Source organism: Nothobranchius furzeri, chromosome 11 (assembly GCF_043380555.1).
Source record: "Nothobranchius furzeri strain GRZ-AD chromosome 11, NfurGRZ-RIMD1, whole genome shotgun sequence".
Lineage (NCBI taxonomy): Eukaryota > Metazoa > Chordata > Actinopteri > Cyprinodontiformes > Nothobranchiidae > Nothobranchius > Nothobranchius furzeri.
Genome location: NC_091751.1, coordinates 38482364 through 38508931, shown reverse-complemented (window position 1 = coordinate 38508931; position 26568 = coordinate 38482364). Strand labels below are relative to the sequence as shown.

The window sequence follows — 26568 nt, the reverse complement described above, 5'->3', positions numbered from 1 at the left end:
TGATCTGTGACAGGTGGGACGAGGCATCCAGACCCAATAGTGAAGCAAGTACCTTGTCACATGCCCACACATAAACTTACGCCTCTCCGTGGTCTCGCAGAGGCGCCCACTTGTCTGCGTGTTTACCCGTTTGTCAGTCTGTGGCGACACCAGAGCTCTGTGAATCAGAGTCCTGGACGACTCTGAGCAAGCGTCATGCTCGTGAATTCAGAGAAGGCACTGAGCACCTCGTGCTTGTAAGAGGGTGAGTGGTTGACTGACGACTGTTAAGGTCATCAGCACGAAGGGGTTGAACACAGATGTCCACAGGCCAGAAACGCTACACGACTGCTCACCTCTAAGATCATCGCTAGGCTCTAAGATTTCTAACATTCGTAGCGTTCAAGGTAACTCCTTTCTATGGCTCCTGAGCTCCATTCTCTATCCTTCAGTCCAACAACAATAGTCCTCAAGAATAAAAAAGTCTTCCTTTTTCTGAGCCGAGTCGGTTAAGCCTCGCTAACTGCGAGGGCGAGGGTGGGATGTCGTGGCGGTACGGACCCTTGGGGGATGCCGGGTCCTTCAGGTGAGCCGTGTACCCCTCATAGATGCCGTTACCGCTGCCCTCCTGCATCAGCTTTCCTTTGGCCTCCTGCTCTCTGCGTCTTTGCTCCTGGTCCCCCAGCAGAACTCTGGCGTTCACACCGGCACCCCCTGGGTAGCCATTCCTGGAGCCCTGGTAGCTGGAGTACCTGGGGTTGTCCTTGGCAGTCTGGAAGCCCTCTCCTGGTGGGTACACCTTATCCCATGAGTCCTGGGAGACGGTGCTGGGGTTCTTCCTGGGTTGTCTGAAGCAGAAAGAAAATGTCTTTAGAGTTTCACTGGTTCATCAATCCTATTACTTCTTCCAGGACTTGGATTATAGATGGTTATTTACCAATAGTTATTAGTTCTGGGTTTTCTGGAGGCAGGTTTGAGGTTTTTTATCCTGTTTTGTTTTGACTCGAGTTCCAAATCCCCCTAGCTTTGGCTAACATGAGACATTTGTGGAAAATACAATTATATTTATATGAATTAAAGACATACTTGTCTACAAGAAAGGTAGCCAACTCTGCACCTGCCTAGCTATGTCCTCAAAAGCACCCTGTGGAGAAAACTCATTTCGGCCACTTGTATCCACAATCTCGTTCTTTTAGTCACTACCCAAAGCTCGTGACCATAGGTGAGGGTAGGAACGAAGGTCGACCGGTAAAATGAGAGCTTTGCCTTCCGGCTCAGCTGACAGGCCGGTACAACGCCCGCATCACTGCAGATGCTTAGTAAAAAAACATATTAAGACTATCACTTTTAAGGAATTCTAAAAAAATATATATATATATATATCATACATAAATCCTGAAAGAGGGAAAACTCTGTATTGGTGCCTTAAGTAGTCGGACTTTCTGTTAGTGTCTTTTTAGACTTTATGAAGATTATTTCAGAATTTTTGCTGATTTTTCCAATTGTTAACCACAATACCAAATTTTCAGCTAATAACTATAAAAATTGTGCTAAATTCTAATTAACTGTGTCTCAAAATAAAGAATTTTTTTTACCAAGATTGAATTAAAATAGAAAAAATTGCATCTCTGAGATGATCTCATTTGAATTAGGAACACATACATCTCTTTAAATGACTTTTCATTTACAAGCCCAACAATCTGCAGTCTGAAACACCACATTACATTAGCTATCAGCATCTTCTGGTTGTAAGGGAAAATGTAACAAATATGAATATGAGATTATTTACAGCTAAATTTAGTGACTTTGGGTGTTTGGGGTGAATTTAACCACCAGGCTCCATTTAAACTAAAATAAAACTTTAATTCCAGGGCATTCATTTTCAGAAAATACACCGTGACCATTTTAGTGCCTAGAAATGAACAAATGTTTGGATTTTCATTCTGAACAAATGTTTTACTAATAGTAACTCAGTGGGCAAAACATCACATCCAATAAAAACCTCCCAAACTGCCTCTGGGCAACTTCCAACCCACAGCAGCAACATGCAGGGATGCCTAACCATGTCAAAGTCCTCTTCCAGCCCATTAGACCCATTTGGAGACAGACTGGAACAACGATCCGATCTGACAGACAGTAATAGCGGACCTTCTGCAGTTAGAAAAATGAGGCGACCGTGTTGTCCTCGGTGAAAACGGCCGACACCTGACACCAGCGTCTTAAAGGCTGCTGGGTGTCATGACTATGCCCTTTACCAGGAAAGATGGGGGAGGAAAAACAATCCAGATGTGTGTCATCACCTATCATTTCTGCTCAGATAGCTTTGGTGGCTTTTCTCTGCGTGTGCACGAGGGCGCACCACCCAGCAGCTCCTCCCGTTTATCGAGGAAAGAGGAAAAGAAAGACGGCGACTCACAAAAACATCACTGAGGTTTTGATTCAGAGCCATGCATAATTAGCACGTTCATCGGCCAGCTGTGAAGAAATCTTTTTAGTCTTGTGTTTGGATTTCAGCAGGAAGAGACAAAAAAATCCTTTAATGAGAACAGAGGAGGGCTTTGTTATTTTATTCAATAGAGATTGAATGCAATCGGGAATGGACACGCTTCGTGATCGGTGAGATAAAGGAATATAGCCCAGGTTTATTCTCCCATACGCTCGACTGATTCCAATTTTCAAAGACGGGCGTCCCCAACATCTGATTTCATTTCAAGCGTTGACAAAAAGGCCAGAGCTGATGTGCCTCCCTGTTGAGAAATGCAAACCAGACCTTCGTGTATTTGGTAAATACAGAAAAAGATGTTCGCTTGTGCACACAGTGATCCGTGACAGACGATAGCACGGAAAGGGGGAAGAGGTGAGGAAAATGGAGCAGATTGACATTTGACACATATGAATTCAGGCTCTCACACCAGCGGGACCAAATGCCACAGCAGCTGCTGCGGGCTGCCTCCGCTCTGGTATAATGGCGTTACTTTGGCTCAGAGATCAATGGAGCCCGTCGATGACGAATACGAGGGTCCTTCATTTCTCGTCATTGTTTCAGATTCCAGTGGTTTATTTTCACTCAGAGATCTTTGTTTAGGAGAGCGGTCTCACCCAGCAGGGAAGTGACCTTTATCCACAGCGAAAGCTGCTCTGTAAGGAACCCGGCCGCCGTTAATCACAACTCCAACAACAACAATGAAATTCCACAATCAGGGCCGGAACCCTATCGAGATCCCTCCAAACGCCACGTTTACTCCGTCTCTGCCTGTGACTTCACCCAGCTCAAAGTCAAACAGCCCAACATGTTCTAAAGACTTCACAGCTGGATTTACCCAAACACAACACTGGATTTATGGGTTAAAAAAAAAAGTTGCCTCCAACCACTGGAGCGTGATGCTGGTTCATTAATCTTTCAGCAAAATAACTTGAAATATTTATCAAGGAAGGGACTCATTGAGATAACAGGGATTAGAGCACAATGGGGAAGTAATAATGCTCTTGATTTTTATGAAAGGGTGAGGCAGGCTGAATGAGTTTGGGAAAACAGCAGAGGGAATGTTCATTTAGGGTTTTTATGTTTAAAATTTAGGAAACCACAACTGCACATGCAGTTCGACACCTTCAGGATGGGATTCCTAAACTCTCGTCTTTGGTTTGACAGGAATGTTTTCATTTACGATTCTCAATATTGCATTTATTGTGTCTTTTTGATCCTTTTATGATGCAGGAACAATAACATATCTGGGGTCTTGTCCGGGGTACTATGCAAAAGTTGTTGAAAACGTTTTTTTAATCTTCAGATTTTGACTTCCTTGCAGATTTATAATGTTTTCGGAGTTTGAGAAGCTCCTTTTTGGATCTTGGCTGTTTTTTGTATATTTTGTGCCCAAATAGGAGTCCTAAAAAAAAGAGATGAACCTTGTCTGGTTCTCTCTTCAAGAAGAAATCAGAAGATCTTGAGGAGCTCCTATTTACAGGCTGACCCCGATTCCACCAAGGACCAGCAGACCCTGCTGCAACTCAGGGTCCAGGTCCAGAACGACAAGCAGCCAGGAGGAGGGCAGAGGTTGGACGTGGAGACCTCCACCAACGATGAAGCATTGGAAGTTATCAGGGACAATGGGAACAGGAGGTGAAATCCAAAGTAGTCCCAGTGGTCCCAGGTCCATTAGGGGGCCTTCCAGTCCCAACAGAAACCTCCAGAAATAATAAACCTCTCAACAAAAGCACTTCCTGGAACATTTGGCCCACGTTTGGTTCAGATCAAAGGGAATTACATTAAGGGAAAGGAAAACAGTCATGTCAGATCTGCAACGTGATCTGTTTGTCCATACAGTCATCGTGTGTGTTTATGTGTATAATCTGAAACTGGAACATTTGTTTGCCATCTACAGATAATCATTACTGTCTCAAGGCTGTTAGAATAAACCAGACATGATCTCTCTCTCTCTCTCTCTCACACACACACACACACACACACACACACACACACACACACACACACACACACCTCTGCCATCAAACAGAAACCTACAACACCTTCTAGCACCAGCAGAAACAATCCCATGATGCTCTCCGTCTCTTACCGGGGCAGGGAACTGTATTGTCTCTGAGCCTGGGCGAACGAGTCTCTCTCCTCCTGTCGCTGCATCTGAACCTCGACGGACACGGAGTGCCGACCCGGCTGGCTGTAGCCGGCTGGACCGTTGCTGCTGGCGTTAGACTGGAAACGAGACGGCGACACAATCAGACGCGTCTGAAGGTGAGATCGTTCAGCAAGGGTAACACAAACACCTCCCGCTGACTTCTCCAGGTATCAGAAACTTACCTCCGGTTAGTCATTGGGACCCACAGAACTCGTCTCCTCTCGGCTCAAAATGAAGGTGAGACACAAACAGATGGGGGAGGAAGGGGGAGTGAGGGCAAGACCATGCTGGAGACTCAGGGAAAGGTGATGGTGGTGAGATGGATGTTAGTTGGTGTTAATGAAGATGACAACAACTCAACTTTGGGACTTTACTTCCCCTTAAAGACAAACATCCGAAGATCATCAGCAAAGAAACAAACATGTCAGAAAAAAACACACTTACGGACAAACGATAAAGTTTTATTCAGGTTTTATGATGTCAGACCTTCACACATCAATACCTGAAGTTTAATTTTAAAGAGTGTTTTTAAAAGTATTGCTATTTATTGTGAGACTTAAGAGGAAAACTCTAAACCACCTTGAAAAAAATAAAACTTATAAACATTTATGTTACCATTCACTTTACATTCAGTGACCTGCAGCAGCTAAATATAGCACTACTTGTGCCTTCAAGGGTCAAATTAAGCAGGATTTTCTTACTTTCTGCAAAAACCAACCAAATGAAAGAAAAAAGGTGACTGTTATGAAGTTTTGGATAAACTGATCTATCTTGGGAGGCAGTAACACACTTTGGTTTGGGCTCCACTTTAACTAGTCATTAGCTTGTCAGTCCTGAAGGATGTTAACTCCCATTTCTCTGAGCAGAGGCCTTTCAGGAAGCCAAGAGAGAAATCATTTACACATTTACAGAAACGCTCTTCAAAATGGCTCAATTGATGTTCAATAAAATCAGGAAAGAGTCCAATAGAACCAGATTTAAGACATCCTTTGCACATCTCTCTCTGGCACCAACAGAGCTACACCCTGAAGGGTCCAGCTTGAATTTGTACCACAACTCCTCCGATGTTCATTAGCGGTCGGGGTGCAATAACCGTGTGCCGATTAGCTGCGGCACAAAGTCGACCTAATTACTTTTATAGCAGTGCGGCGTATGGAAAGATGGGCGGGAGCGGTGCAGACATCAGTCGTTGGGAAGGCCATAAAACGATTAGAAGACCAAACCACGCCGAGGAAATCATCCCTGGGTGACTGGCATCAGCTGATGAATGAAGGACGGTGCCCCCAACAAGTCTATTCCTTTGGAGCTTAAATGACATTTTTAGGAATGTTTGATATAAGGAGAAAAAAACGTTACAGTGAAGCCTAAACAGGAACACAAGCCACTCCTCCACTCCCACTGGAGTATAAATGGGTGCAATAAAGCTGGGAGTGCTGGCGCTGCTGGGGGAGCAGGGATCAGTCATCCCTGATAGAATTAGACCACGTTACCCACAATGCTCAGCTGCGTCTCCAAACAAAAGTGGGGAGAAGAAGAATGAAGAGAAATCACACTGACCTGAGAAATGTGGCTAATTTTGGATGACTATAAGAGCAGTTTGTGGTGAAAATGGATGATAAGTCAGAGAGGAGACAGAAACAACGTTATCTCTGTGTGGGCGGAGCCAGAGCCGCTCGTTTCAACCGTAGCAACACCCAGAGAACATTTTCTAAATAAAATGATCCAAATCCAGTCGTGTATGAAACCGAACGTGAAAAACATTATTAGGTCATAATTTAATAATAAAAAAAATAAATAAATAAAAAAAAGAAAAGTTTATATAAAAAACTAAGCTTTAATGTTTTTTCAGTTGGTTATTTTTTGTGCATCAAACTTAAGTTCAGGGAAAACCAGGTTTTATTATTCTTCTGTACATTTGTTCTGAGTAACTTCATAATCCATTTCTTTGTTCTTTTTATACATAGCGCAGTAAAAAATGGTTGTTTACCTTGAGACTGACACGCTTCAGCTAGCGACTCTAGCCATCATCAGAGCTCGCTGGTGTTAGTGGCGTCTCTTCTGTTTATTATCAACATATCCAGTCATGAAGAAAGCTCTGTAACACGACACAGATCGTCTATGCAGGAAATACGATTTATTGGTGCAGCCATGTCTTATTTTTGAAGTTTGTGATCTCAGGAAGGGCTGCATGGGAGTACAGGTGTCAGCGATGCGTCGCCGTGAGAAGGATGCAGGTTCCTCCCAAAGACCAGAAACATCACGGGTGTGACAAGTTGTCCCTGCGTGTGTCTGGTGGACTGGAGACCAGCTCCCTGAGACACCTCTGAGGATGAAGTGGTTAGAAAATGAACAGGAGCATGTTGCTCCACTTTGTAACATATAAATGTAATTTATTTTGTTTTATTTTGTATTTGCTGCAAATACTTTATCATTAACAGAAAATAAAAACACTCAGTTCAGTCCGATAAAAAAATAAAGAGTAAGTTTTTAAGCATCGCTGCATCATCCAGGAGAGATGTATTAGTACGTATACCTCCAGACGCACCGTTTGAGTGTCAACCAGTTTCACTGTATTCACATACAGGAACAATAAAACTCGTTTTTATTTCTAAAGAGGACCTGGGATCAACCAAGAAAACTGTGATTGGTGCGTTTCTGGGTTGAGCTAATCTCTGGATATTGAGCTGCAAAAAGAAAACACTTTTTGTCCCATTAGACGAAACCAGAAAGCTTCTAATCCGCTCGGATGACAACCGGAGCAGCTGCAGGTGAATTAGAGAAAAGGACGCTGACTCCTTGAGGTTTGTAAAGCATCACTCAGATGAAGCAACAAAATGTAATATGTGCACCGGAGGAGTAATTGAATTTCAAAGAGGCATTCTGCTGTTTTCCATATGGCTCACCAGTATGACCAGAACATGAGTCTAATAACGCGTAATTACAGAGCCGAGGAACAAAGATGGAACATGAAAAGACCATTAGAGGGTCAAAGAGGCTCTAACCACAGAGGAAGAGGAGTCTCAGCTTTATTTTCACACTAATTAAGATTTAATGGTTCCATTTTTGGAACCCAGGGTTTATTTATCAACACGTTTACTTGGTGGAATCACCAGACAGGGAAAAGGGACCTTTTGTGTTTAGAGTGTGGGACAACTAATACCATCTCCATGGGAAAATAAATCCAGATCTTTCATTTGGAGCACGCTCGGTTGTTTGGAAACAAAGGCAGAGATGACCTCCGCCCTTCTTTCCCACACCGTCCTGCTCCGGCTGCACAATGCTGACCGGAATGTGCTCCCGTCCGCCGATGCCGTCAACACGCAGGGGGACAAACCCTCAATGACAACTTTATTAGGATTTGGTGCTGGAAAACAAAACTAGCAGAACTTTTATCATCCAATCATAAACCGTGGGACATAATTTAGCAAAAAGAAAAAATAAACATAGAAACAAGCTAAAAGTGCTCATGTTTATAGTGAAGAACATTATTTACCTGCCTGCTTCATTTGTGATGGCGTGACCAAAGCGACTACAAACGTCTATAGTGTGATAAAAATCAACCTGACAAACAAAAACGTACATGTTTGGTGTTAAAAATAAAAATATAATACTTATTACACCAAGATGGTAAAAAAACCTCTCAGTTTCCTGTGAGCGTGATAAATCATGTCTAATGTAAAACCAAACACTCGCAGGTGCAGCGTGAGGAGGAGAGAGGTCTGAAATAAATAACATGACAAGTGATTTCATCACCTTAAAGAGAAAAAACCCTTGAAGGCGGTTGGATTTGTTCGTTTATGTTTGTTGCTTCAGATCGCTCCGACGATCCCTCGACTTTCTCATTTATTTAAGTTTCAGTTAAAAATGATCCTAAAAAAGGCACCGATTAAAAAAACAAGTCCACGAGGAGGTGGGCGGGTCCATGTGGATGAGTGACAGACACATGAGAAAAGTGGGTGTGGTTAGTGATGGACTCCAGCATGCAGTCAGTTAATTAATCAGGCAGGAGGGCCTAATGATGATCCGGAGCTGGAGGAGGATGGGGGTGGGGGGGATCATCAAGTCCTGCTGGTTAGTGGAGACTCCCTCCGGGTCAGACACTCACCCAGGTCTGCTCGAAGCTGTAGGTCCTCCTGCGATCGTCGGGATCGTTTGGAATGTTCTGGGCCTGCTGGAACTCCTGCCTCAGCCGCTGTATCCGGTCGTGGTTACTCGGAGTCAGTCTGTTACTAAAGAGAGAGAGAGGGAGGGGGAGATGAATGAGTGTGAGCGAGCGAGTGACCTGGTTCTATCAGAGCGGCCGGAAATGGCCCGCAGGACAGAGTCCAGCGAGCTCTGTCTGATGAGACAGACTCGGAGAGCCGACCCAGAAAAAACAAAACCCTGAACACGTGGAGGCAGCCCACAGCAGCTCCACTAATGCATCTCTGATGTATTATTCATACTGGTGAACAAAGCCTGGTGGTGAACGGTGAGCTGGGCCTCGGCACCCCCCACCCATAACGTTTCAGGCCTTCGGTGTTTCCATCAAACCAGTAAAACATCCTCAGGCTGAACTAAACCAGCACAAGCGGCTCTGTCTGACCTCTGAAATAGCCTCCTGTGTCAGGCGGCGGCGCGTTCTGATGATGAAAACAAGGAAAAGGAAATGTCGGCTTATGAAGGTGCATTTTTACAGAGTTAAACTTTAAATAATGAAAACTGCACTGATTTATTACCAGAAACGGCATTTTCATACTTCTGCATTAGCACATCCTCCAACCTTTCACAATAAGAGCCTCAACTTCCAAGTGAAAAGAACTAAAAATTTCAGCTGAGTCAAAAAAGAAAGAAAAAATAAATCTATTTAAAGTTACTTGATTTTCGTAATAAAGTAAAATTACAGATGAAAGGATAAAAGATAGAAAATCTAATTTAAGTACTATTAGCTTTCATTACTATTCCCTTAATATTATTACATTGTTATTAATTTACATGATATTCCAAACTCCCAGTACCTTAACCGTGGAAGATAGCGCAAATAAATAAACAAAACACTATCAGTGCAGCTGAAACTTCTTTTCTATACAAACAGCTAATTTAGCGAATTACTTGGCTGAATAAATAAAAATGCTGCATCTAAAACTCCTAAATAAGGAATAAACGTGAAACCCTTTGATTTTAAAGCTTATTTGTTATTTTGAGTCCTTTATTGTCAGGAGATCATCTCTAATTTGAACTTTATAGCATTTAAACGTAGAGCTGGACAAAGCTGGACATTTTATTTATGTATTTATTTTTACTTCTGCCTGGAAATTCCCGTGACCGTCTTATCTCTGAAACTCCAAAGGTCATGGCTGCATCAACTCTTTCCAGGCCTCAAGATCCCCTGAGTTCCCCAAAAGAAGAAGGTTAAGGTCAGTTTTGGTTTGGGGAACGTGACTACTGCGCCAATATAGAGAATTCACTCAGAAGCTCATATCACACAACACACACGAACTAGAGCAGCCAGCCTCCCTAAAGAACAGGAAGCTGTCATTTGCAATCCTGCAAAACCTCGTTGACGTACAACACAAGCGCTCTGCCCCTTTAGAGCCCGACCGACCCACTAAGAGCTCCATCTGACCCAGTAGCCGTGGGTCAGGACCTCCATCTTGCCTTTGAAGGAAAAAAAAAGAAAAGAAAAAACCTCCATGAGACTAAACTTTGAGCTGTACCGAATGAGAAAGTTGCAGTAATTTGTCTGAAGGTGCGAAGTAAGTGTGCACGTCTCCCCAGACGCCGACTCGGGCCTGTAATCAAAATGGCATCATCATCAAGACAACCTATAGACCTGGACTATATTGCAGAATCCTTCCCGAGAGACCGGAGCGGAGCAGAAGCTCCGATAAAAGGACCAAATCTTTTCAATCCTTTAGTCTGACAAAAGTGCTGCAAATCAATCAGAGAAAGAGCAACGCAGCAATCAAACGTTCCTGGCCTCAAAACCCCAGAGACGGCAACAAACGGCGGGCTGAAACTCCGCCGCAGACGAGCCTCGTCCTGCCAACGCTCACTCAATATCTGCCACCGCTGCACGAGGCTGAAAGGTCACGGCGCCGCGCTGTGGAGTGTCTCTGGGACTCAATAAGAGGACGGCGGCCGGCCAACGGCGCTGCCAGCAAAACTGTTCACACTGAGATGCTCCCTGCCTTTCACGGTCGGGAGTGTCGCCTGGAAAAGCCTCCTGAAGCCCGAGAGGGAGGAAGCCTTAAGGGAAGACATAATGTCGGCATTGTGGGCAGATTTTACATTTCAGAGCCATGCAGCCACAGCGTGTCAGAGCAGCCGGACCCTCGGGTCTGGAGCTTCCAGGGTGAAATGCTCAAAAACAGCCTGAAGGGTCAGATTCCTCAGAAAAAGTTTGTAGAAATCAAATCAGGACTCAGATTAGAAGCATCCAGTAGATTAATGAAGATTACAAATCAATAAAGTCGGTCTAATTAACTTTGGAAGTCCAGAATGAATGCAAGACAAGCCACAGATATTGATGCCATTGATGGTTTTGACTCGCTCTGATGTTATAATTCACTAATGAGCTCCAAACATCGATCAGAGGAATTATAATAAAGAATTACAGCGCCTGCTGTGTTCGTCGTGTCGATATGCTGATGGGCTTACACTCTGCTGAACCAGAAACTGAAACTTTGCAGGCAGAAAATGCAGAAGTTTACTTGCTGGGAAGGTCGGGTGTGTCCGTACAGTTGGATGGACAGTCCTGTGCAACATGGGAGCTAATGTAGGAGTTTAATTGGCAGCAGGACGGGTTTGCAGGCCAAAACTCTCTAAAAGGATTAGATTCATCTGCTCCTCATGTTTGATGGACACATATTTCAGATAGAGAACAAATAAAGTTAAAGTCTGGAAGCACCAATCTACCTGGAATAATAAGATCTGCGATGTCACTTCAAATCAATGATGCGGTTTCCACGGAAACGAATAAACCTTTGAGAGAAGCCTTGCTGGTTAAGCGTACGGTAAGTGGCAGAAGCAGCTGATGGAAAAGAACCTAATCCTGAAGATTAAGACTGACACACACACACACACACACACACACACACACACACACACACACACACACACACACACACACACACACACACACACACACACACACACACACACACACACACACACACACACACACACACACACACACGCACACACACACTGCCTACGACAGCATCCTGCAGCTGACTGGATGTGGGCATAAATTTGACTGCTTTTCCAGACGTCTCTGTGACTTCTGGTAGAGTTTAGAGGAGAGGCTCAACAGGAGACAGCTGGAGACGAGTTTCACAACGAGGATCCTGTTGTGGGTCATCATCAGTCAGGAGGATTTGGCCCCTTCTAGACCATCGCCACATATTTACATCTACCCATCTCTGACCCTAAATCATCCAGATGAGGATTAGTACCTTCATCAGAAACCCTGAACAAGTCTGATGCCCCCTGGTGGAGAGGGCCTGTTTCATTTCTGTTTTCCTGCGATATTGATATAAAATTATCCCCTGGAGGCACCGGCCCAAGTGGCTAGGGAGAGGGAAGTCTGACCCCCCCCCCCCCCCCGCTTAGGCTACTGCCCCACGCCACCCGACCCCAGATAAGTGGCAGAAAATGGAAGGATGGATAAATATTTTACATAAATAAATAGTTCACTTTTTAGTTATAATTTCAGGCTTGAAGGGGTTAAATCCGTTCCTTCACACTCCGATAAAAACACCTTTCACAGCATCTCAACTCCTCCTCATCTCCTCTTTATCCTCGGCACAAATTACCGGATGCTGATTTAATAAAATCTCCTCTCGTCTTGATAAAACTCGGATTGTATTCTGTGACATAATTCACTTCCCAATAATCCATTCTTCATAATAATAAACTTTTTAATTAAAAGCTCCATCCTAATTAAACATTTAATTAAGCTGGGGTAGTCGCGGGACGACTAGCAGCCTGTTAAATAAACATTCCCTGATGAGCCGATTGGCCGGGTCGTGGGTGCGAGTCCGACGCCGAGGCGGTTAGTTCTGATCTTATCAGACGGAGGAACCGGGCCCAGCGCCCTCCTGACAAACAGCTGCTGGAGTCTCCTGCTGTGAAAAATGAAGCCAGATGCTGCAGATGATAATCTGGGTTTATTGATCGAAGGCTCACAGAAAGATAAGGATGGAGACGGATGTCCTGGCTAACTGCTGCTAGCGGCTAATGTCCTGTGATGGGGTCATCAGCAAAATAACAGCTTACTACAAAAAAATACACATTTTATCTCATATTCTAAAAATAAATGATAGATTTCTGAAATATAACAACATCCCTCATGATAAATGTCCTCTAGAGGAGAATAATGTGGTGTTTATTCATCAAATTACACTCATTTAGATGTATTTTGAAACGTATTTGCACAATTCAGTTAAAAACTAATTATCCTTCATATTTAACAGAAAAAGCATCCAGATGGAAAAAATAATAATTTCAGAAAACTGAATGTATTACTAATATGTGATAATGAATGAATATTTTTTTTACATTTGGTGTATTTTGCTGTAGTTTGTTGGTAGTTTAGGAGTAGTTTGGTAGTTCGATCACTTTGCTTAATTTGTGTCTCATAAAGCTTCTTTTTTTTAGAGTTTTAAGAGTTTAAACAAATTTTTAAATAATTGATGCAAAACGCTTCCTTAATTGATTAATTGATTTTTTATCCTTCTGATGATGTTTTATTGGAGGACGATTACTGAAGAATCTGCACATCATTGACCAGGAATTAGATTCCGATTTACTCGTTCCCTTTTAGTGTTGAGGAGAGAATCATCATCGGTGAAACTCGGGATTACACGAGTTTAACCCCGAAGCTCTGCTAGAACCAAACCGACCTGCAGAAACACAGCAATTAGCGCCAATCGATGCAATATCAGCACACTTAACAGCCCGTTATCAAGAGCTTGTTGTATCTGCAGACTAAATCAGACTGAAGTGGGTCTGCGTGTTGAAAAACTGCTGGCTCTGAAGCAGAGGATACAGACGGTTGGGGCCGACAGCTACAGACCGTTTCTCTGCAGATGAATGAAGTCTACTTTAATAAACTTTCTACAGAATCGCAGCAGGCTGCAACTGAAACACTTTCTCCAGGGAGTTTTTTAAATGTCTCCAATAGTTTGCGAAGCTTCTCGATTTTCTCACGGGGAGATTTTTCCCTCAGCAGCAGTCACAGGCGGGCGTCTGGAATCCGTCCAGAACTCGTCTCAGTTTCATTTCTGCGAGCGTGTGAGGAAATGGGAGGAGTTTGAAAATAAAATCAGAATAAAAGGTCAACAAGTTGAGACACTTAAATTGTAATTGTAAATTGGAAGAAGAAAACTCCAGCAGTCATTGAGCGAGAGGCCGGGGACACCCTGGACAGGTCTACAGTCCATCACAGGGACACAGAGACAAAAGGAAAGGTCACACACTTAATCACACCGAAGGATAATTTTGAGAATTTAAGTTAACCTGACAGGCATGGTTTGACTTTAGCAGAAAACATGGTAACTCCATGCCAAAAGGCTATACCTGGGATTCAAACCTGCAGCCTTCCAGCTGCGAGGCAACTGCGCTACCAGCTGCAGCACCATGCAGCCAAGCGTGACTGCAACTAGCAGCATTTATGGTGAAATAAAAACCTCAAAACTTCCAGATGAGCTTCAGTTCATCCCATAAATGACGCGTCCTACACAGGAACGCTCGGATCCCATCCTTGGAACGGTAGCTCAGTCGCTACGTTTCCACGGCGTGCCGGTGCTCGAGCAAAGCCGACTGTAAACACTGGGATCCATCGATGGAACGGATCGACTTTAATTGGTTTTCAGTTGTTTTTTTTTCCTAGAGGCAGCGAGGGTCAGCAATGGCACACACACGCACGCACGCACGCACACACACACACACACACACACACACACACACACACACACAGAGGAACATTTAAAGGAAAACAGGCAACCGTGCTTTGATTTCCAGCTGTGGCGCCACTGGCGTGAACACTGCTGCCGATGAGCCTCCTTTTAATTCAGAAGCTGATCACTAGCTGAGAGACGGGAGCGCATCGGTGGAGGCTCCTTCACACGCTAGTAAGGAAATCAGGACACCTGTAATACTGACACACTCATGGTACACACATCTGCATGGAAGAGTCTGAACTGAGTCTAGGCTTTTTTCTAAATCACGTAATCTACATGAACTCTGACCTTCCTGTGGGGGGAAAAACGGCATAATTATTGTGATTGTAAGCTGCCACGGGAGGATGTAGCGGCTCACAGGTGGTTCTGAGAGCTGCTCAGGTGATCAATGTACTTGTGAGACCTGCTGACCCTGGGCTCACTGCATTGAGCTGAAGGGTCAAAGGTTAATCGCTGACTACTTTTACAGAAGTCAATATATTAAAATGTTTTATAAAAAAGGCTCCAAGATGAATAAACTGTCCCAAATGAATTTATTTTTTATTAATTGAATTTCTTTTCAAATAATAAAATATAATATTTTCTTTGAGTTTTTGTAAATTTGTTGACCAGAATACAATAAAAAAGCTTATATGCAACTATAACTTTTTCTCTGCTGTTTAATTCCCCCACGGATGAACAAATACAAGCAAGAGCGAATAAAATGTGCTAAAATTACTATATTTCATATTACAGAAATGATGTAAACTTTGTTTTTGCTTTCTCATCCAAACTCGAACGTTGGCTTATATTTAGATTCATCATTTCTACATAAATGAATTTCACTTAGACTCAACCAGTTTAAGCATCTTAAAGTATTCCCTTCGGATTTTCTTATTTTGAATTAGGGTGCTGGTAGTGAGGGGACTTTAACTGGGACCGTTCTGGTTTCCGATCAGCTGATCTCTGATGTGACGAACCAACAGCTGATCAGCTGATCTGATCCATCGGCTGTGATCATCTCCTCCTCCTCCTGACTGATAAAGACTTAAAATCACACAACTGTGCTCAGCACTTCCCTGTACAATCTCCGTTGTCTCCTTTCCTGTCTGGGAGTCTCAGACATAAATTCAGCTTCTTACTGGAAGCATCCATCAAACCAAAGCGCTGTGTCAGTCAGACCCCAGCAGCCAGATGAGCCACTTGTTGTAAAATATCTGCCGTTATGATCCCACCGATCACGGCTAATGCCTTCAGTCGGCTCGTCTGAAGTGATTCACTGCCGCCCGCCGTGATTCAGCGCATCCAGTCACCTGTGGAACCCGTAACCAGGCAACCAGCCTGGGGAGATGGGTCTCCTGACGTCGGCGGCACCACCAGCAGATGCGTAGCGTTAATTATTCCTCTTGTGTGTCAACTGGGCCATAAAGCGGGGGCCCTCACGGCCCATTACCTTGTAGTGGTGCTTTTACAACTCAGCAGAGAAGTGGGAACTTGCTCCGACCTGCCGGCGCCCACGAGAGCCGTGTTTTCCTACAACTTGTGCAAATGACTGAGCGGAGTTTGGGATGAAAGTGTGAGCAGAAGAGGAGAGGATTTTCAGAGCAGGCAGGGTGAGCGGGAGGTTTTATCAGCGGTGGATTAGCCCGGCATTAGAGTCCAACTCGCCTCTTTACATTTTTATGAGCTCTCAGCTAAACTAAACATTGATAACGAGGCCCGACTTTCCCAGACTCATGAATAAAGTTCAGTCTGAAGGAGAAACTACATTTGGACACAGGATGCTCAAAGTCTTTCATTCTGAAGCAAACAGACGCAAAGTTTCACTAAAACACGTTTTTCTTTAACAGGAACTTTGAAGTTTGTCCTCCTCAGACTTGTTTATCTAAATATCTAATTATGTAATTTAGAAAGTGTTTCAATTTTCCTCATGAATAGATTTATTTATTTATTTTTACCAGGTTTATCTTTAAAGGAACAAAAACGTTGGGAATAGTTTCCCTGTAAACTTTAAAGAGCAAGTCACCCCCAAATCAACTTTTTTTTCTCATAAACTGTATAAATGCGTGTCTAATCGTGCTGCAGACACGTGAAGTTAATAGTTTTGCACTTTAGTGCATTTTAGTTCAAATTTAAATTTTCTGCCTAAAACTGTCAGTGTTGTGCCGTTGTCAGGTAAAAACTCTGCACTGCATTTGAATTTAAATCTGCCATCGCTATTGGCTACGAGGTACCCTAGAACGTTAGCTGGTACCATATGATGTCACAATGTCATTGTGAGCCTGTGTGTGTGTGTGTATATGTTAGCAGCCCCGCCCTCTCGGTCTGCTAAGCAACAGCATTTGTTGCATTTTTCAAACAGGAAGTGGGAGTTGAGTAAGAATCTGGTAGGGGGTGACTTGCTCTTTAATTTAAGGCACCATGTGCTACTTTTCTAAACAATATTAAGACAGGACACAGCATTGGGTAAACAAATGGAAATAAATAATGGAATTAAATGAAAAATGACTTTAAAATGAAGGCATTGCATCCAATAAAACAAAATGTAATTCAAACAATGAATAAAATAAACAAAACGAAGGTTTTTATACCGTTAAAGAAAAATGCTCTAAAATATTTAGTTTAATACATTTGAAATGTTGGTTTGATGGCTGCAAAAATGAAAAACGTAATAAGAAAAAGCATAAAAACATACCAGTGAGAATAATTAGCTGGGATTAACCCAGCATGGATTAAGAGCTCTATAGACATTCCTACTCATCTGGAAGGAAACAGGACGTTCTTCTTAACCTTCGCTACGTCCTACACCTCAATAGTATGGTCTTTTGATGATCCTACCACATACTCCTACAGTCTTGGATCAATTCAGTATACTGGTTGTACCGGAAGATCAAGCTACACTAGACGATGGACCATCATGTTCCACCCAGGAACCATTGGGATAAACCACCACAAAGCTGCATACTCAGATCGGTCTTTGGCTTTGATCAAATTCAGGCTCCACTTCATTCCAAAGCTGAATTTTAAGGCCGATTACGTCACAGCGATGCACCAAGGCTCTCGTTTTCCCAGAATTTCAAGGATGGTTCTGGTGTGTACAAACAGTGAATGAAGCAGGAGAGCATACAGTATTAAAGTATATTAGTATCTGCTGGTACAATATTTAAAAGCTTAAAGTGTTCATGTTATTCAGACGTTTTTGTTTTCAGAATATATTTTTTGTCAAAAATACCAAATTAAACATAAATAAGCAAACAAGCAGCTGAGGTGGGACCTGCAGTCCTTCACGGCTGCTAAGTTTCATCTTTAACTCCTGGTTAGCTTCGTCCTTGCTGCTGGGTGCAGGAATAATCACTAATGTAAGGGTGGGAATAAATATGAACTCACTTCTGGTCTTAGCGGTCGAGGAAGGACCTGACCCACATGGTGTGGGTAGGAAGGGTCCTTAGAAGGAAGCTGTCCCTGACGTTGGACACGTAAGCCATTAGCTTCCTACATCCACAACAACCTGCAGACAGCCTCTACAGTCTAGGAGGTCTAGGAGGTAGGGGAACAGATGATCCTTTAGAGAAGTGGTCAGGAATCCAGCCTCAGAAGGCCTGCCTGTTTTTAGATGATTATTAAAACGGCGTCCTGAGTATGCAGAGATCTACAAAATGTCATGCTAATGATCCGGAGTGCTTAAGAAACTAAAGATCTACACCATGCAGGTCTGTGGTCCTCCAGAGAGAATCTAGTAACCAGCAAACCAAGGCTACGGTCTGCGTTTCGTCTGTCCAGAACTGGCAAATAAGGCGGAAAACGAAAGGGAGGAAAAAGGCTAATCTAATTGGAGCGGACTCATTTCTGGGGCAAGGCACCACGGTCCAGCACATATGGCTCCATCTCTCCATGACTGCTGGGTGACGGATGGGTCCGTACTTGTAATGGTTCCCATTTTCTGGGAGCGCTGTAATAGTTCCTACTGAAGTAGGTGCAGCATCTGATAAATCATAATGCAAGTCAGATTAGGATCCATTATCATCAGGAGGCAGGGGGTCCTTTTACCTCAGTTTCAGGGCAGGGGGAGGTAAATGACACCGGCAGCATCTTGTGACAGCAGGCAATTTTGAGAGAAAAAGATTGAGTATCTGCTGTATGATTGCATGGTAATGTGTGTCCCTGATGCCACGAATTTCTGTTCAGATACAAACTCAAATCTGGCAATGCCAAAATGCTAATAGGAGCTGATTTAACGAGCTCTTTAGCCACATCACCACCCTGACATTTATATTCTAGTGTTTTGCATGGAAATATGCCTTTAAGTGCAACATGTCAGGTTTGTATTTTGTTACCCAGTCACGCCATGTGTCTCGCAGTAGCTGCAAACAGAAAAAAATATTTGTTTTTCCAAGATATTGCTCCTGGGAATGAAGCTAAAGTGCAGCACCGGTTCAGCAAGCGTTCATTAGGAGTTGGGACTCCACACAACAGTCTCATGAAATATTCAACACACGGCCGCTTTTAGAGGACAAGTTTTCCTGACCAACCAAAACAAATGAGATTTTCAGCAGGAAAATAAAAACAAAGCAAGAAAGAAACTAAATCATCTCTCTGTTCCGTAAGCTCTCAAAGCTCTTTCAGGGAAAACCAGGATCCGTGTTCTCAAGTGATTTCAGAGGCTTTGTTCTACAGCTGAAACCTCGAGCTTTTAGCACACCCAAATGAAAATCAGATACTCAATTTGCTGTTTTGTTTACACCTCCGACTTAGAAAAAAAGTCTTTTCATTTAGCCTCTGATATGGTGAGACAAGAGTTGCAAACCTCAAAGTTCAGCTGGACAATCAAACGAGCCTGAAAGCAAAACAGAATTGATTTTCTACACTTTCAAAAAGATTTGGATCATCTGATGTACCTTCTGATCAAGAAGCTCTGTGGAAAGAGAGCTGCTTTTGTCTATCTAATGAATTTAGTCTGAAACAAAAACCCAACAGGAACTTAGTGAGGTTCGTCTGGTCCAGCTGGATGTTTGGTTGGTAAAAACACTTTAGAGGAAATAGCTGCAAATGTGAACTTTGAATGTTATTGGGGCCATTAAAGAAAATAAACAATGGTGTTTTCTTTTTTTTTTTTTTTGCAATAAGGGCTCCAAGTCAGGTTAACCACTTAGCATGCCGGCGTCCCAGCCGTGGGACAAAACCCCAAAGCTCTCATTAAACCTGGACATTTAAGGGGTTAATTGATAATAATAACAATTCTGACAGTTGGAAACCTCTTCATATGACAGCTGTGCTGATTGGCACAGGAGTTAAGTTGCAGGTTCGAGCCCCGCTCAGTCTGTCGCTGTCGTTGTGTCCTTGGGCAAGACACTTAACCCACGTTGGCTGCTGGTGGTGGTCGGAGGGACCGGTGGCACCAGTGCTCGGCAGCCTCACCTCTGTCAGTGCGCCCCAGGGCAGCTGTGGCTACATCATAGCTCATCCCCACCAGTGTGTGAATGTGAGTGTGAATGGGTGAATGACTGATTGTGTTGTAAAGTGCCTTGGGGGGTTCCAGGACTCTAGATGACGCCGTGTCAAATAAAGGCCATTTACCATCGGACTCTGAGGCTCATGGGTCTGGACTGTTAAAGTAAAACAACAACAAGGAGATCTCAGTAACTGACCTATCACTGGGCCTGTGACTAAAATCAAAGGAGCTGCTGAATCTACCCAAGTGTCACACTGGGATGTGACTGGGAGACCAGTCAGAGCCACGATGAGTTACAATTACATCTGGCCGAGTCATTTGGTGTTTGTCATCGAGGATTTCTTGTTGCAATTTAGCCCCAAAGTATCTCATTTCGTCTCAATTTGTTTGCAATTAGTTCACCGACCCCTCCCAAAGTGAGACAAGTTCCAGACAGGTTTGAGATGCCTCTGGCCCTCTGAGAGGAAATCCGTAGAGAAATGTATCTGAATTTACTCAGAAACAAGAACCCCTGCAACTGTTTTGAGACAATTTGTAAACTCAACAAAAACCTGGCTTAAACCATGTGTTTCAAATAATAATAACACCACGAGCACCAAAACAAACCAGCGATCCATCTTCAGCAGTTCCAGGGATGGAGACTTCCTACAGAGGTGGTCTGGACTAACAGACCTGATAGACATGATCTGTTCGTCCACGTGCTCAGTGAGACGTTTAGATCGTAAAAATCACAGAAATGTCACCATAAACAGACGTTAACCTTTATTCTCTTTTATTTTGTTTTCTATCATAACAACTAACACCACACACACACACGCACACGCACACACACACACACACACGGCTGATAAAAATAGAAACCTGAGAATCTAAAGCTCCTCTAGCGGAGCCAAACAAGGATTTTCACAGTACAGATGTGGTGACTTGGACCCGAGCCACGGCGGTTTCTGGTTCCGACTCTTAAAAGTCGAGGTGATCGCTCCTTCCAGACTGTTGCACACCAACTTTGGAGTGATCTTCCTTTATCCTTACACTTTTAAAAAACAGCTGAAGACCCTTTTATTCAAGCTGCTTTTAACTAAATACTTTATTTTTAAATGGAATTTGTAATATTTCATTAGCTTTATGGTATTTTATGGCTTTGTTTTTATCTTTATGATTTGATGACGTTGTTATTTGTTTTGATCTATGTGAAGTGCTTTGTGCTACATAAACAAAACGTACGTCTTTCTCTTGAAGGTGGTTTAATCTGCTACTCTTATTGTCCAGAGCCATTTCTGAGCTGTGTTTCTGTTCCTTGTTGGCATCAGCTGATCTGCAGGGACGCTATCCTAGTTAAATACAGTTATTAACTGAAATGTAAATCTATGGCACAGCAGATGTTAAAGCTGTTAAACGTCGGTTTGTGTCCTAACATCATCATGGAGGATATGCTGGTTCAGCTCCTCTGTTCTGCACCAGAGAACCCCTCAGAAGCAGCTGCCACCGGGCTCTGCAGGAGCACATAAAGACCTTTCCTGTTTCTCCAAAGAACAAACCACCATGAAATACCTCAGCATCAGCAGCATACACACACTTCCTCCTAATCCCACGGTGGGCCAACTGGGATGAGCCACAGGTGGGTAATCTGTGGGTTTTCACCAACTTATAGTGAACAGTGACAACGAGTAATGATAAGAAAACAGAAACGATATGCAGAAGTATTAAATATCTGAGTCACTCTTTTTACAATTAATCTGCTGTGAATGAATGACTTTTGTTGTTTTGTGTTTTCTGGGGCTCCAGTTTGAGAAGTGTGTGTGTGTGTGTGTGTGTGTGTGTGTGTGTGTGTGTGTGTGTGTGCAGGATTAGAAAGAAGACAAAGACGAGACAGCAGATGTAGAACAAGAACAGGAAGAGGAAAAAGAGGAGCAACAAGAAAAAGTCAGTGAAAAGAATTTAAAATTGAAAGATAATTAATTTATTGTATTTTCATTTTTAATCTGACTCATTTTTATATTTCCTGATGATTTAGAAAGTTTCATCCTTCTTTATTCTTTGGGTAAAAACACAAATAAAACAATATTTAAGAATACAAACTTATGTTACATTCATTCTAAATAAACAGAATTATTAATTGGTTTTATTTGCCATTTAAGTTCAGGTTTAGGCTGAGTTAAAACAATATGGCTGAACGAAATCTCCACCTGAGCGTCAGTAGCGAGGAGCCAGCAGACTACAGACGAAGCTTCCGTCAAAACGGCTTCAAGCAGCACAAGCTGCAGCTGTCCCTCCAGACGGAGGCCTGACGGCACCGGCAGACTTCCTGGAAGGGCTGACAGGGTGAATCCACTCAGGCTGTGTGTGTGTGTGTGTGTGTGTGTGTGTGTGTGTGTGTGTGCGTGTACGAAGCTGTTACATATCTCTGCTTTTGACTTATTCAGTGAATCCCAATAACAGTCATCAGACTTTCACACCTGAAGTGATTAAAACCATCACAGAAAATGAACTATTTGTGTCATTTCATCAGTTTTCTACTGTGGTCTCACTCAGATATTTGTTGATTTGCTCAGAAATGTAAACATTTAGTTTAATAAAATTGTTAATTAATAAAATAAGCAACATTAAGAGTGAAAATCCACCTACTGGAGCCAGAAATTAAAGGTTTCCTGATGATTTAACCTAAAACAGAAATCAGAGATGCTGGTTGTTAGTGAAGGGTGAAGAACAGCTGCTCTGCATGGAGATTTAGGAGCTACTACAGATTAGGATTTTTAATTTTTTCCCCAAAAACATCAGTTTTTCCCAACACCAGCAGATTCCCTTCCACCTGATGCAACAAAGAGTCACACATGCAGCCACATGAAAGCCCTGCGAGTGCATCCCATCAAAGAGAACCCTGGAAAACTCAAAGGGGAACATCACGTGGTTCCCATCAGAAACCTGTCACACCGCTCTCCACGGTTCTAATCCCTCTGGGGAGGGCTGCTCGGTATCCACGGAGCGCTGTCAAGATCCTGAGATGGGAAGTGGTTTTGAAGACAGCGATGAGGGAGATGAGTGAGGCTGAGGGTGGCAGATAAAAGATGGGGTGGGGGGTGGGATGCAGGGCAGGGTGATGGCTGGAGACAAAGGAAGGGAGGCGACAGAAAGGAAAACATCTGCTAAATATCTGTGTGTTTAACCCAGCTGGACTTCAAAGCGTTCTGGGGATTTATTACGCACCTTTGGGTTTCTGCCTTTTGGATTCTAGATTTGATCAGTTTGATAGAAAAGGCCGAGCCGAAGGCGAGAGAGGAGACAGTAACACGTCCATAAACGGATGAAAGGGTGACTGAAGGTCTGAAAAGAAGATGAGGTGCCAGAGAGGGTCTTCAGAAGAGACCTGAAAGAGGAGATAAAGGGATGCTGTGTGTGTGTGTGTGTGTGTGTGTGTGTGTGTGTGTGTGTGTGTGTGTGTGTGTGTGTGTTGAAGTTTACGGCAAAGCTCAGCCAATGTCACATCCAGCTGAGTTTAAATCCCTCTCCTCGTGTGGACCCGGTCATTCGCCATGAAGAGGAAGAATACAGGCAGGAGACGGGTGCGGTCTACATCCTGGCATGAAGGGGAAAAATCCCTGGAGATCCTGCAGCCAGCAGCTGACACAAGCTGGTTTTGCAGCGAGCCAGGGGACAATAAATAAGGCTGTAAGTGTGTGTGTGTGTGTGTGTGTGTGTGGGGGGGGGGGGGGGGGGGGGGGGGGGCTTAAGTGTGCCACTTTAAAAGAGCCCTCTGTCATTAGCTGAGTGAGGAGCGGTTTGAAGAGCGGACCTGATGGCGATGACCTCACCGGGTCAGAGGCGGAGCCTGGAGAGATCTCTGGGATCACGACTCCTCTCATCCTTTACTGGTTTTACTGGTAATCTCATTGTAGGAGCTGCTGTATAATGGTGTCTAATGGTGGCCATCTCATCCAGGAACAAAGCTCCTCCATCACTTCTAATAAATTTTACATTGCGTCGCTCAGGCTGGAGGTTGAATTGATTGTGCATATTAAAGCACTTTATCCTTCATTTATTAGCCTCCGACATTTTCATTCCTGCTGGAGCTCCACAAATGAGCTGAAATATGACGTATTCTCCATTTTCCTTCCTCCAGACCTTTATTCAACCCATCGGCTCAGATCTGTCAGGAAGCCTCCGGAAATCAAGGAGCAACGTGATGGAAGCGGTTGCTAATGGAACGTGTCTTCTCCTATTTTACACGTATTCAGGACCCCTCTCTGCCCTGATTGGTGCGCTCCAGCAGGCGGATTCACACATCAGCGCTGCTGAGATAAAAACTAAAAATGAACTGGATGTGAAAAACATCCAGGCTCCGGATGAGTGGTAAAGACTACAAACGGTAAAAAGTTAAGAAACTGGAAAGAAAATTTTAAAATGAAATTTTCTGATCGAGTTGGAGCTAAACCTGATGGAAGTTATTTATAGTTTCCTACTTGTTTTTCATGTCAGCCTTCTGCCTGAATTTTACTTTGATTCAACTTTTTGTTAAATTTCATGGTTTTTTAGACTTAAATAATAATGTTCATTTAAAACTGGATAAACTTTTCTTTATTAGGTCTAAAAAAATTTGTCATGATGTAATTTTTCCTTTTCAGCTGACTCCTTCCTTCCTAACGTTGCCAGGAGGAGCTTAGAGAACAGGGAAAACGTATTACCTCCATAATTTTTATTATTATTCATTTAAAAAGCTGTATTGATATTAATTGACTAAAAAAGTAGAAAAAAAACTCAAATGTGTACTTTTAAACCTTCAAAAGGTTCATTCAGATACAGGGAATCACAAGAAGATGCTTGTCGGGACTTCGGGTTTTCCAAATAAAATTATTAATCAGACTAAAAAAAAAAATCTTTAAAGATAATCTACAGATGTCACAAAGCACTGATGCTGCTCGCTTCTGGGTTTCATAGGAAAATCCTCTCAAATACGAATCGTATTTGTTGTTTCCATGATGTTTGGGAGCAGAAACTGGATCACAGATGCAGGTTTGTTTTTCTCTCCAGGGTCAGATCAGGGGAGTTTGCCACAAACAAACAAGGCATCGATGGCCTTGCACTGGTGGACTCCACCCCTCTGGCCCTCCCAGGTAAGCCAAACAAACCATCCTGCTGAAATCCAGAGACCCAACTAGAGCAGCTACTAACACATAAAACTACCTGCTGTTACCTTCCTCTGTGAGCGTGCGATCGCTGATGTTCAACGTCCAGGCAGCATAAAAAAATCCAGAACATATTACAGAATAAAAATAAAGTTAGTTCACTTAAATGAGTCATAATTACAGCAAAACTGTCAGAAATTATCTCCTAAAATAAAGGATGGCAAGCAAAGTGGGGATTTAAGTGAATGACAGCACATTTACAGAAAAAAATACTGTTTTTAGAGGGATTAGCACTTAATCTGTTTGTGATACATATGGGATTAAATGTTAAAAAGTGCTAAAAATGAATAAGCTCTTCTTATTGAGGATTACTTATTTAATGATATTATATGAATCACTGAATATTCCACTTGTGAGGTATTTTCTGCATTTAGGACATTTGGGAATATTTAGGATCTCCGCAGGATGGAAAACAATCAAAATCTTGGCAGAACTTGACAAAAATCTCATCCAAATATCTGCAAATCTGCAATAATAATAAGGCAGAACAAAAACAGGAGAATGTGAGACTGTTTTCACTCAAGATCTGCAGAAAGATTGTTTCCTAATTATGGTAAATCCTTCAGAGTAAATGGCAAATTGAGATGCTAAGCACAACAAACATTAATGGTAAAGATCCTGGAGACAAACACACACTCATAACTCTTGGACATTTCCAAAAATTCACCAAATTTAAGGGAAATATTTGATTCTGAAACTGAAAATGATGTAGAAAGTTTATTAAAAAGTGTTTGCAGATGAAATAATAATAAAAACAATCCAAACATAGAAATGTCTGCTGTGCGTCAATGCTGACCATAGGCAACTGAAATGGTAACCGTGGAAACCATCAAGTTATAAACAAATGATACAGGATGCGGAGAGATGGAGAAAGAGGAGACTTGTCATCTCATTTTCCTGATTTCTTTACTTAACCTGATAAACTACAAATATGGACGCCCATTTGAAAAAAAAAACGTCTTTCTCTGAACAAACAATTTAATAAAATAGCTATTATAGACTATTAAGATAAATCTTTGTAAAGCCTTAAATTAATAAAGTAATTTCACTATTTTTCCTGTAAAATATTTTGGGAAAAGCTGCAAAATCATCATTTGATGCTAAAACTCGGTTATTAAAGAGGACGAGTGGGACATGGCAGCGTGAACCAGCGGTCTCCGGGTCTGCAGCGGTGTACTAGTGTGCAGTTCACACGGGGAGAGGCGGGGCTACAAACACCTTACTTCTGGACTGAAGGAATGGGTCACGAAATGAACATGAATTTCATAAAAACAAAAAAAGACATCTCAAAAGTGTCAACGGTTATATTTTATCATATGTTGTGCCATTGCTGCTCTGGAGGGTGTAAAAAAGGCCCTTTAAAAAACAATCCTAATGAACCATCATCTAGAACTGGATACTCA

At 42.8% G+C, this 26568-nt stretch overlaps 1 protein-coding gene across 7 annotated transcripts in view; it reads right to left on the bottom strand.

The window, feature by feature from the left end:
• Positions 1-221: 221 nt before the first annotated feature.
• The window catches only part of pard3ab (par-3 family cell polarity regulator alpha, b), a 283974-nt gene continuing 257627 nt past the window's right edge, over positions 222-26568 (bottom strand). For 5 of the 7 annotated variants that reach the window (XM_015956043.3, XM_015956044.3, XM_070541541.1 and 2 more), the window contains 3 exons: positions 8719-8842; positions 4554-4690; positions 222-827 (listed from right to left, as the gene is read on the bottom strand). In XM_015956043.3, coding sequence (XP_015811529.3) covers positions 449-827; positions 4554-4690; positions 8719-8842 — 640 coding nt within the window. In that variant the 3' untranslated portion in view covers positions 222-448. Of the gene's footprint in view, positions 828-4553; positions 4691-8699; positions 8843-25173; positions 25197-26568 lie in introns of those variants that run through there. The other 2 variants (XR_008563780.2, XM_054743398.2) reach the window with 2 other exon arrangements.